This window comes from Centropristis striata, chromosome 14 (genome assembly GCF_030273125.1).
Source record: "Centropristis striata isolate RG_2023a ecotype Rhode Island chromosome 14, C.striata_1.0, whole genome shotgun sequence".
NCBI lineage: Eukaryota > Metazoa > Chordata > Actinopteri > Perciformes > Serranidae > Centropristis > Centropristis striata.
Window position 1 is genome coordinate 20,843,479 of NC_081530.1, and position 13,240 is coordinate 20,856,718.

Below are 13,240 nucleotides of genomic sequence, written 5' to 3' on the forward strand. Positions count from 1 at the left end.
ATGAATCAATCACAAGCATTCTCCTATTAGTGCAGAGAGTTTACCTTTTGGCCTTTTGCATTGTTGATTGTAACAAACAATCATGTGATGTTTGGCCAGGCGTTAATGCAAAGCAACCTTCAGCACAACCAAGGTGACCTTTAACCAATAAGTCCTGAATGTCGCTGCTATCATGTTGTATTTATGTTCAGATCGTTGCCTTCCTTGCTGTTGCAAATGTTGAGGTTCAAGCTAAATGCTTCTGACCTTGGCTGCCTTTTTCATCCTCACATCCAGCCCAGAATCCCTGTGTGCATATTGGATGAATCCACATCTCATAAATTACATCCAGTGCCAATATTCAGGAAGTGCAGGAAATATCAGAGGTTTGTGTCTTGTTACAGACCAGCAATCAGCATTCATCTGTGTTTTTAGTTCCCAAACCTTAACCATATACACTGTAAAAAAAATCAGTTTAATTTATGGTAAAATACCGGCAGCTGTGGTTGCCAGAACTTCACCGTAAAAAATTACAGTGAGTGGGGTTTCTACTGTAAATTTAAATATAAATATCAGCAAAAACTGTACTTTAGACTGAGCAGTCCCTTTATTATTAGGGTAATTGTGTCCTTATGACAATATGGTGTTTCTCCATTAACTTTACATGTACTCTTTTTTTTTTTACAGTAAAACCATGTGTTTTCTACAGTTTTTCAAAAGTAAAAGTCCTGCATCAAAACTTACTTAAGTAAAAGTACAAAAATTTATCAGCATCAAAATGTACTTAAAGTATCAAAAGTAAAAATACTCGTAATGCAGAATGGACCCACTCAGATTGTTATATATATATATATATATTCTAAATATAGTAATAGATTAATTTTAACTAAATGCACTGGTATGTGGTTTAATTAATAGAAATACATCATATTTTTCACTTTAATCTTGACCCGAAAAGTAACTAAAAGTGGCAATTAAATGCAGTGGAGTAAAAAGTACAACATTTGACTCAAATTGTAGTGGAGTAGAAGTATAAGGTTACATAAATGGAAACACTCAAGTAAAGTACAAGTATCTCAAAACTGTACTTAAGTACAGTGCTTGAGTAAATGTCCTTAGTTACATTCCACCACTGATGAATTGTCACACACTCAAAGATGTCAAATGGAATGAACCATTACATTTTTTAGCTCCTAAGGGCTCTAAAAATCCTTCAAATGAAACAAACCTCTCATGTCCCCACTGAGGCCGTAACCTGTGATGTTCCATTTTAAAGGATCAAGGGTTGAAAAGTTTGGGAACAGCTCCTCTAAAGAAGGAGTGAAGGCTGAGTTACATTTTGCTCTGATCATCTATTTTGTGCATTTCTGACTTGTTGGTGGTGATTAATGATAGTGAGGCTTGTCAGATTTTGTAGTGTGTCAACTTTGTGTCTGGCATCAAGAGCTGACAGACTCCATTGTTAACGGAGTATCACTTTCTGCTGTATGAAAACAAACAAATGAGAGCGATTGTTGTCCAGCCACGTGCTACTTTGATAACTGATCACTTTCCCAGAGGCCAGGCTTTTTATTGGGATGTGTGTTTCTTTAATACAAGATATGAAGGTTTCCAATCAAAGCTTTATTTCTTATTGTCAACAAATCCCACGATAAGTCTAAAACTGATCATGTGCTAGTTAGTAGCTTCCACCAAGTTTCACGAAAATCAGGCCAGTAGTTTCAAAGTATTCCTGCTGAAAGACAAACAGAAAACATGACCTTCTTGTCGGTGGTAAAAACATAATATCCCTTTCCTTTAAAAACACATCTAAAGGTTTTTCCAGCAGCCAACCTGTCAGGGATCCCCCATCAGGTAAAAGCCCGGATCGAGCCTATTAACAGATGCTTCAAAGCTGGGTGGACAGAATCAGTGCAAATATGTCTCCGTTCACTTTTTTTTACTACGGGACATGACGCACAGCAGATGCGGCTGCACGCTGAGGTGTGCTCTGATTAAACAAGCAAGGCAGGTCTGATTACAAATGCATGGAAAGAGAGAAGGGGGAGAAAGAGCTGCGAAGAAAGGAGTGAAGCATGGCGGGAGAGATTTTTGATGATCCAGACTACCTGTCTCTGAAAAGCCGCTCATCTGTTAATACTGGCAAATCACATTCATCATTTGCACCGATGGCACAGGAGACTGAGCCACTGCAGGAGTGCTGCCTGTGTGTGTGTGTGTGTGTGTGTGTGTGTGTGTGTGTGTGTGTGTGTGTGTGTGTGTGTGTGTGTGTGTGTGTGTGTGTGTGTGTGTGTGTGTGTGTGTGTGTACGATGTGCATTCATGTGTGAGCGCATGGGTATGAGACCGAATCGGTGTGTGAATTACACTGCGGAAGAAGTACATTAATAATAGATCAACTCTCCCTTTGTTTGGGACGTAAACGTGATGAGTGGGCCTTGTAATTGGTTAGTTTAATAACTGGAGACAAACCGACTGTTCTCTGACTCTCATTCACACACACACATATGCAATTACACACCACAGGAACATGCTGAAATTGTAATTCTCTGTCAAACGCCGGGACACACACACACTCCACACTCATGTCAGGGAGGCATTCACACGCTGGTCTGTTTAATTTAGGTTTGGCAGATTATAGTAATTATGTTAAAGAAAAGATTTTTCAGAGCAATTTGCCCTTTTTCTGTCCTTGAAGACTGAAACAGTGCTGGCTGAAGGGTGATCAAACTTTTTTTTTTTTTAACACTGCTATTTAACCGTTCAACCAGATTGGAAAATATGTTCGCATAAAGGTTGTGAAAGCACCCAGGCTTTTATTGTTTTGCATGGTTTTATGGCAACAATAATCTTTTTGATCATCCGAAAATGTTTTTCTGTTGATGTAACCACAGCCGTAACAGCAGACGATCCTTTATATTAAGGTGCAGAGAATGTGTATTGTGTGTCTTTGTCTGTGTGTGAGGAAAGAGAGAAAAAAGGTTGTGTGTGTGTGTGTGTGTGTGTGTGTGTGTGTGTGTGTGTGGAGGCAGCGAGAGGCAGAAGTGTAGTGACACCGACATAAATTGGAAATACAGAGTATGTCATTGAACTGCACCCTTAAGCCTGATCTCTGTTCGGCAGTACCTCAAAATAATGTGTGTGTGTGTGTGTGAGACTCAATGTAAACTACCCATGAAATTAAGCCTCAGCACTGAGTTTTTTGTGTTCGTATGAAGGTGTAAATGTAACCGTTTGCATCTGCGTGTGACAATGCAAACTATCCTTGAAATTAAGATGTAGACCAGGAGACTTTCCTGTGTGTGTGTGTGTGTGTGTGTGTGTGTGTGTGTGTGTGTGTGTGTCTGTGTGTGTGTGAGAGAGAGAGAGAGAGAGAGAGAGAGAGAGAGAGAGAGCAGATAGCAGAGCTCTGAGTGTTCTCACCATTCTCCAGAGACAGAGAGGGGAGGGGGATTTGAAGAATCTTTCGAACACGCTGACAGCTTGTCAAGGCCCTCCTACGACTGTAATGAATTTCAGCCTTTTGTGGTGTGTGGTCCCGCTGCACTGATAAGCCCTGGCAGTAATACAGTTAACAAGGAGTGTGTGTATGTGTGTGTGTGAGAGTGTGTGTGGGCTGACATGGTGTTTACATGCTCTTAGAACAGAAATAGCTTGATGGATTCCAGTGTTTGTCAATAATAATGATGAATATTATGTGGTTGGATTTGCATGACTGTTTGTGTGTAATAATAACCAGTCCAAGGTGTTCAAGTACCTAAGAAAAAATGTTTATTCCAAATTAATCCTGCTTTATACTTTAAGTCAAGCGGGAAAAATATTTATTTCGACTAAAGACGGCTGTGGGACCAATCACAGTGTTTGTTGACAATAACTTATGGGTAAATCCTCTACGTCATGTACATGCAATTTAACAGCGTTGAGCAAATGGAGGCGAGAAACAACTGGGATGTGCCTCAGCTCATCAATATAAAATGCCTTTGTTGTGCTTTAATTTTCCTATTCATGACAACACTTTCATGTATGTAAGGTTGGAGATGATGATTTACCTGTTTGGACCATGAACTAAAGAAAAAGTCTTCAGTTTGAGCTTGAGTTTATCCCAAACTAACAGATAGTCCAACTAATGGTGAGGGGTGATGTTGGGGAGGATCTAGGATTTAAAATGCAGTAATTTTACTTGTAATGAAGTATTTCTACGTCATGGTATTGCTACTTTTACTTAAAGTTACTACACTTGATTTTGGTGCCTCCTGTGGAAAATAGAGGTAGTGTTTGCATCAGCACCACGGCCTCGTGCTGTAAAGTAAAATCAGAGATCTGTATGAAAACATATTTTACAAGGTACAAAATAATAGCTGAAAGCATATACACAAACATGTAGACAGACTTAAAACTATGGATAATGACTTTTGGGGGCGTGTCTAAAATCATGGCTGGATGACACACTGGAGCTTCCTTATCATAACTCCGCCCCCTACACCATATAAGGATCTTTACCAGCAGTGGCTGGCGTTGATACATTTTCTGATAATGTTTGCTGAAGCTACGTTAACTCGTGTGAGCAGTCATAGCGACAGAAGATTAAAATGTCTGAAGTTATATCCTACATACGTGCTACTTCTGGAGCATTTTATGAACCTAAAAAAAACCTTATTGTCATATTGCGACATTAAGAAAACGGATCTGTGTGCACAGAGACCCGACATGAGAGCAGATCTCTGCACTGCAGAACGCCTGAACAGAAACATAAGATTTATTCTCCGTGGTTTGTTTGGCATGAACATTTTGACAGAGACAGAGAGCAAGTGTGACAGCAGCAGAAAGTCAGATATCAGGTTTCAGCACCTTCAACACGTTTTTTCCTGATTCAAATTTGTCTTGGTGTTCAATAACATTTTTCTGTTGTGTGGGAAAACTCAGATCACATATATATAGATTTGCTTTACCCAGACTTTAATCTCACTAATGTGCATTTATTACATATTTTTAATACCTTTTTTCTTATTTAAACACAGCTGTTTGCAGGACGCTTAGCGATGAGAAAACACATCTATTTGTAACTAATAACTGAAATGTGACGATGAAAGGAAGTAAACTTTCTTTTAGCCACCAACATAAATTCATATTTTGATGTATTTCATACATAAATTAGACATATTACATACCTGTCTAGGAGGAAGAGGGACAATCTGTTCAAATCCTGCAATTCTCTCCATCTGTTGAAAGAGCGAGAAAAAGAAAAAAAGAAAACCAGAGGCTCTTAGTTTTGAATGATTTCGTCGAGAATCGGACCTGGGGACGGTCATTAAGAATAACTATATAGAAATAGGCAATCTTCTCACTGATGGTTTCTTTGGATATGTAGGTCCTATGGTGCCATCAGTATCACATTTAGATTGTTTTTATCACCAGTTTAAAACTCCTTGATGTCGCTTTAAAAGAAAGTTTATCCTCAGACTTTCCTTACCGCTCTGGAGCCCTGAGTTTCAAAATGTTAGCATGTATTCTGAGCTGTGTGTTGGCTCTCTGCCCTCAGTTTCACCTCCCACATTTGAAAAGAATAATATATAAAATCACAAATCAGTTCCTCTAAACTCTTCACACACACACACACACACACACACACACACAGACACACACACACACAAGCTGTTGTCAAAGTCGGGGCTGGCATGTATCTTTGTGCCTTGTCATCACATGCTCCGACTGAGCTCTAAATGTCACTTGTCTCTCTCCGCTTCATCTGCCTGACTCATCCTCCTTGTCTTCACTCTGCATTTGAACAGTGTGTGTGTGTGTGTGTGTGTGTGTGTGTGACATGTGCTGGTGTGTATGCGTTTGATGGACACACCGCAGCTCTCCACCTCCCTTTGTACGGCGCCTGCAAGCACAATGATGCTCGCCGCATTGATTTTCTCGTGCCATTTTATAATTATGTCTCCTCTCTTTTTATTCGTCCTCCCCCCTCTCTCTCTCCCTCTTTCTCTCTTTTATCCTGTCTCTCTTATCTCTCCCCTCTCTCTTCTATTTTTCTAATTCCATCCCCCTGATCCATTTTTATGCCTCACTGTGCCCATGCTTGTTATCTCGGCCCTTTCTCTTTCTTTTCCTGTTTGATCTCAACTTCTTAATTTCCTCTCTCATCTACGTCACTCTGCTCGGTTCGGTTTTGCTCCCCCCTCTCCTCCTCCTCCTCCCTGCTCTTTCTGTGATGGTCGTCATTGTTTCTCTTTTTGCTCTTCTGTTTTAATCTTTTCTTTCTTGCCATTTCTGATTTTTCTCAACCTCTCCCTTCCACTAGGAGCGTTGTTTCTCTATTTCACACCCCCTCACCCTCTTTTTTTGTTATTTGCTCTCATTAATTTTCAATCTTTTTTTTTCTGCAGCCTCTCTGGAGTGCACTCCATCTTCACCATAGCCTGACGGAGGAGGGCGACCCAGTCACAAAAGGACGCAGATGCCCACCGCCTTGCCAAAATCCACCCAATATGTGATCCCCGGACTTCTTCGTGGAACAATCCGAGCTCTCCGTCTTACACCTGTGGTCTCTGTTGGATCTGGAAAAAACTCATGCCTTCTTCCCAGCCACTCCTGAGAAGCTCCCACGAGTTCTGACTTGCTGTTTCCTCGCAGTACAAACAATTCCTCAAAGCTTCCTGGAATCTGACCAACAGTTTCCATTACAGGCGTCCCATCTCCAGTCATTTCTGACCTTTGCAGCCAAACCTCCACTAGACCTCTCACGCTATAACTCCTACACTCCTCTCAGAACCACTTCACTCCCTCTCCCTCAAGATCCAAACCGACAGACAAGCCCTTCCAACAATTAATAATCTACCCAGAATCCAACACTAGCCTTGGCTCGGTTTTCTTAAAAGCATTTAAACACAAAGATCATCTCTGAACCGTTGCCTTGTGATTGGACAAAAATATATGTGTAAAAAGTGACATGTATAATCCACTTCTTCATTCAAACACTGTCCTGTGGACTGTTTGTGGCATGTGAGCTCCTTCATGGTCGCGCCTTACATTACTCTTGTAGTATGTTGATGAGTCTGGCTCTGGTCCTGCTTAGAACTTTTAGGCTATATCCACACTAATATGTGCCGCACAAGTAGAGAAACAATCTCCATTCATATTAACAAGTCTTAAAACATGTAAGGCATAACTATTTATGTACACTGGGAAAGCACCCAGTTAACCAGAAGCAGATTTTCTAACTCTGCAGTTGAAAATACAATAAATACAGGAAGGTATTTCGAGGAAGAACAGCAATGGCAACAAGTAGGATCATAGATTTGTTTGCTTGTAAGTATACAGGCGAAGGCATTAAAGGCAGTGAAAAATATAGGTTGGGAATCATTTTAAAGCAGTACTAGATGGCCCAGTTGCCAGTCAAATTTTATTGGCAAATTTATTCTGCAAACCACAAATACATTGATCTGAAACAGTTTTTTTTGTCCGGTGGCAGAGCAAAATGATGTTAAAAGCCACAAGGTGACATAGATCAGACCAACAAAGCCACAACTTTAAACCAAGACACCGATTTTTGCATCCCATTGTTGGAAGTTACTTTTTACCCAACCTTAACCAAGTGGTTTTGGCACCTTACCTGAACCAAAGTGCTTTTAAAGTGCTTTTAAAGTGTTTAAAATAGCAACCTTCATGTCTGGAAAACTGCGATCATCACAAGTTCACAAAGTTTTGTAGTTATCAGTGTGTTTATAGTAGCAGTTGTAACATGACGCAATGAGTTGGAGCAGTTCAAAAATGTTTATATTCAACATATTTGTGGTTTGGTTTGAAGAAACTTAAAATGTCAACATTTCTTCTAATGACTGGGTTGTAAAAATGACAATGAAATCACAAAATGTATGCAGGCCTAGTTAACTGATAACACTGACTGAGAGTTACTGTTACCTATTCAGGAACTAACTGTCTCTATTTTAAGATTAAGGTTCCCTTATTAGTCCCACAAGGGAGAAATTCAGACTCTGCATTTAACCCATCCTTTTTACACACCAGTGAACACACCATGCTTAGAAGCTGTGGGCAGCACATTACTGCACCCGGGGAGTTGTGTGTGGGGGTGAGGTGCCTTGCTCAAGGGTACTTCAGTCAGTCTTTGACCTGTCAGTCCTGAGATTCAAACCGGCAACCCTCTTGTTACGAGCCTGATTCCTAACCTCTCGTCATATTTGGTTTGCAGAAACATACAATGCCAACATTTCTCCCAGTGACTGGGTTTTACTAGGACCATTAATCCATTGCAGAAGAAAGCCCTGGAAGTGGGAATGGAATAACCTCAAAATAAATGATAAAAGATGATGAAATCACAAGATGTATGCAGGCCTAGTTAACTGATAACAATGACTGAGAGTCACTGACCCTTTCAGGACCTAACCACTGTTTTCAAAAGTCTCTATTTTAAGATTAAGATTCCCTAGTCCCACAATGGGGAAATTCAAACCCATCCTTACACACCAGTGAACACACCATGCTTAGGAGCAATGGGCCAGTGAGCTGTGTGTTGGAGGGGGGTTAGCCTTGCTCAAGTGCACTTCAGTCCTGGGATTCAAACTGGCGACCCTCCGGTTACAAGCCTGATTCCTAACCTCCAGTCATATTTGGTTTGCAGAAACGCACATTGCCAATATTTCCTCTGGTTACTGGGTTTACTGGGAGGCTAATCCAATGCAGAAGGAAGCACTGGAAGTGTGAAAGGAATCACCACAAAATATATGATAAAAAATGATGAAATCTGACTGAGAGTTACTGTTATAAGAAACATTCAGGAGCTAATCATTGTTTTCAAAAGTGTCCATTTTAAGGCTCTGGAGATGCTGAAGTAGTGTGGACATTACGTGTTAATGTAGCAAAATGAATGCATTTTAAAAAGAAATCGTATTAGTGTGGATGTACCCTTAGTGGCAACATAATGACCATCCACAGGACCGCTACTACACACCTCTTCTTCCCTTATTCTTCCTCCTTATCTGCTCACAGACTATTCCCACAACGGCAAAGGGGTGATACATTTAACATAACCAAGCGTGTGTTTTTGTGCTCTCATTCTGTGCATAGATCCCATAAACGGTCTGGTGAAGTATCCATATCTCTCCTCACTCTTTGCCCTCTTCCATATTGTGGATCACTCTCTTAGGGTAGACAGTAAGCCTGAGAGAACTTCACTGTGAAAACAACCAACAGTTAGCCGGGGAATAAACACTGAACCTGGCATCACATTAGGTACGGTTAAGTTGGCTCCCCCGAAATGAACGACATCGTTGTGAAAAGCAATCCGAAGGAGATGAAGCAGAACCTGGGGAGGGGGAAAAAAGGGATGAACTGCGAGAAGGAAATTCCCTCGGTGTCCCTAAAAGCTCTGTGCTAGTAGGTAAACTGGGAAAAAAAGGGAAAGGGAGTGGCTGAGAGGAAGAGAAAAAAAGGAGCAGCACAGCAAAAGGGCTTCGTGAACTAAGAGATGCTTCGACTTGAAACTCTTTACCGCTAATGAGGAGAGAAAAAGAAGAAAAGACATCACAGATAACGAAAAAAGAGGCTTTTTCATATCCTTCCCTCTGTATCGCCGACTCTTTTATTGCTTTGTCTGCTTTCCATCTCGCAGCTTGAAACTATTTTTAGATGAGATGTATTGAAAATAGTGTAGAAAGGAGACGTGCTGTGCGCAAAGCTCATCATGGAAATGTTGTCTGTCAGTCTATTAGGAAGATGCACTGTACTCTATTTATCTCTGATGAGAAAACTTTAAAAAATCTCTGCTGTCAATGTGAATAATGGCCACTCACTGTTGATATTCTAGGTATTTTAACTGCACTTAAAAGCACACGTGTCTGTCATAAAAACAAAAACAGCCATCTTCCTCACTATGTCTATGAGTGTAAATACATTATAAAATCCTGTAGCCATTATAATGACCTCTCGGTATCAGATGCTGATTTTCAGTGGAGTGATATTTATCAAAAGCTTGTATCCACGCCGGTGTAGCATGAGCTGTTGTCATGGTAACAACATCTTTTCCTTCCTGGATGGGTGCTGTCAATCAGAGGAGCATAAAATAGCCACCGCGGTCGGAGCACAGGGAGAAAAAAAAGGGGGTCAGCGTCGGCCCCCGAGAGCCATTGAGTTTTAATGGGATTCCATTTGTACACGGGTCCTCTGTGTCCAGCCATTCATTGTTTGGATAGCAGCTGTAGCCTAATGCGGCAGAGACCCGTGAGCAGATTGAATAGTATTGATCAGTTCTTCAGGACATACAGTCGGTCCTCCAGGACTACAAAAGCCTCCAGGAATGTGTGTGTGTGTCTGTGTCTGTGTGTGTTTGTGCGAGCTGACAGTCACATAGGAATGGAGTTGTTCGGGCTAAAACACAAGTGGCTATTTCACGGTCGGGTGGAGATGGCGTGTCCGTGTCTGTCAAGGCCGCGGGAGGAAAGGGGAGGGCTGACGCTTCCGTTAAGTTTGGAATTTCACCATGTTTTCGATTTCAGATTAGAAAAAATGTCGATATGGACACTGGGAGAAATGGTTTGAAGTGGTGAAACACCGGGGAGTGTGACATCTGGATTAATTTATGCATACAAGCCTTGCCGGGACTATCTGACGCTGTGATATAACTATCTTAATGACTTGATATTGATTGTGGTGATATTGTACAAAAAATCGATATAAACTACTAATGGGATTAAAGGAAGAGTTCGGCCTTTGGGGAAATAAACAAAAGATTGACTACACTCATGTCAGTCACTGTAAATGAAGCTACTGCCAGCAGTGCATTAGCTTAACGTAACTGTATCCCAAATCGGACACTGTTCGACTAAGATTCTATCAAAATTTAACATTAACTACTAATATAAATTATCATGCTTGGCTTCCAGTTAATTAAACGGTGTGAAACTAAATTCTAACTTCTTATGTTTCGAACCGTATATTGTTTTAACCGTGTACGTTAGGCTCGGTTTTACCAGAGTCGGCAAAAGGACGCTAACGCAGGTGAATTAGCCGTGAGCTAACTCTATCCCAAATCCGACACTTGCATTGCATCTCCTCGCTGTAAAACAATGGGGGCTGCTGAGTTTTTCGGGGGAAAATTGGATGATTCTCGGTAAACCAAATAAATATCACTGTTATCAATCATCGTTATCAACACACCCGTACCGTACTTCTGTCCTTCACAATAAAATAGGGTACAGTAAAAATACAGATGTAGTTTTAAGATCGTTGCCTGAGTGTTGCCCAAGCGTTCTTACTGCTTTCTCTCATCAGATTTACTTTGGATTTACCATGTACATAAATTAAATTTCACATGTAGATTGTTAATTATGTATAAATCAATTATACTTACATTGGTGATGGTGATCTTATTCGAAATGACCGTGAAAACACCGGAAATTGCAGCATTGCAGATGTGTCCGATTTGAGGGGAAACAGCTAGCCGTACTCTGTCCACAGGCAAAATAAATTATTAAGCTCGTCAATGAACTAGTTCTGTCTCATGTTGCAGTTATTTTTTGTATGACCTTGGTTTAGTCAGGCTTTTTTATTCAAGTATTTCTGACTACATTCAAACAAAATTTTAAATTTGACCATCCAGTGTGAAATGTTCTGCCGGTAAAGGTCTTTCAATCAAAACAAAAGACGGACCCATGCCATCATGCAGTCAGTTTCTCCCATTTCAATGTTCAGCCAAATTATCTGTAGAAATCTGCTCTTCTCTGAAACAAACAGACCCAGTGATTCATACCGGTAAAACACTAAACAAAGCAGTTTCATGTTAAAAAACCTTTGTTTCCCCAAGGCTCTTTGGCACATTGGTGGAGGGGCTGTGAGAAACATTTGCTCAACTTGTTTCATGTAACTAAAATCCTTCATCCGGTTAAAGTGTATAGTTTAAAACAACCAGGATCTAAAAAGTGTATGTTAAAAAATGTGCTTAAAACTGCATAAAAAGTCTGTTTATGACACAAACCCTGTCCTTCATTAAAATGACGCATTTCTCTCATCATTGTGGGAAACATCTGGTATAAAATAAGGACACACATCAAGTCATTTTTTTTTTTTAAATGAATGCGGAAATGTTACACACAATGTATTATAATTCACTTAAATTGCTTTGTTGCCAGGAGTTAGAAAAGATCAATAACAGTTATATTTGTCCATTAAATGCAAAGCTACATCCAGCAGTCAGTTTGGTTAGCCTAACATACATACCGGCTCTGTTCAAAGGTAATAAAATCCTTCTATCAGCACCTTGGAAGCTGTTAATCTCTACAGAGACCCGAGTGGATAGATGGTGGATTTTGATACTTCCAGTCTTTTTGCCAAGCTAAGCTAACTTGCTGCTAACTGTAGCCTCATACATCAGGCATCAGAGTGATATCTATCCTCTCAGCTAAGTCATGGCAAAAAGTAAAATATTCCCAAAATGTCAAACTGATTTTAAGTTAAACTCAGCGTTTTGCTCATATTTCAGTCTTGAGCTTTCAAATTTGCACATAAGAGCCTGACAAAACCGAGGTCCATGCATCTCCAAAATCTGCTGGGAAAAGAACACAAGGCCGACTTCTTGTGATCTTACAGTAAATCAACCCCTTGCATTGAATTTCATCATATTTTTGATTGTGGCCCTGTAAAGAAAGTACCGTCTGTGTTCAAACGCAACTGCAATCCTGCGCTCCAGTGTGGCTGTGAAGGATTATCTAAAGCCTTTGTGTGAAAATGTTTTCTCTCAAAGCATCTTTGCAATTAATTTTTACAAATTTAATGCAGGCAGTTGTAAACTTGGGGTCAAGTCCTAAATTTGCTTGCAGGCTCTCCATTACATAACAAATGTAGCAGTGTGTTTTAGTGATTCTTATCCCAGGCTGCAGCACTGTAATAACCCTGGGTGTATGCAGTGAAATATTGATTCTTTATTGTTGCTCTCCAGAGCGTGAGCTCGCTCCCTATGTGCAGACGGGGAGTGAGGGAATAGTTTTTTCCTCCAGAGGCATGAGGAAAACTTTGTACAGTGTCTCTGGCTCTGATTTCCAGGAATAACCAGCTCCAGATCTGGCAACTGTGCCAAGGTGTCCACAGACTTGCCTGAACTGGCTCAGCCCATAGTCTCCCAGTACCTGTTAGACGATTGGCACGCACTCATAGGCGCTGATACACAGTGCACTGTTACACAAGGGAACGCCAGACTGAACCTCACACAACGTTATTGCACAACTCTCACACATGCTGGCACGCACGTA

The 13,240-nt window shown here is 40.7% G+C and overlaps 1 protein-coding gene across 1 annotated transcript in view; it reads left to right on the forward strand.

Moving 5' to 3' along the window:
• Nucleotides 1–11,415, forward strand: part of samd12 (sterile alpha motif domain containing 12) — a 141,206-nt gene extending 129,791 nt beyond the window's left edge. Inside the window, exon 5 of the mRNA XM_059349639.1 lies at nt 6,368–11,415. Within this exon, the coding sequence (XP_059205622.1) occupies nt 6,368–6,399 (32 nt within the window). The 3' untranslated portion in view covers nt 6,400–11,415. The remainder of the gene's footprint in view (nt 1–6,367) is intronic.
• The last annotated feature ends 1,825 nt before the right edge of the window (nt 11,416–13,240 follow it).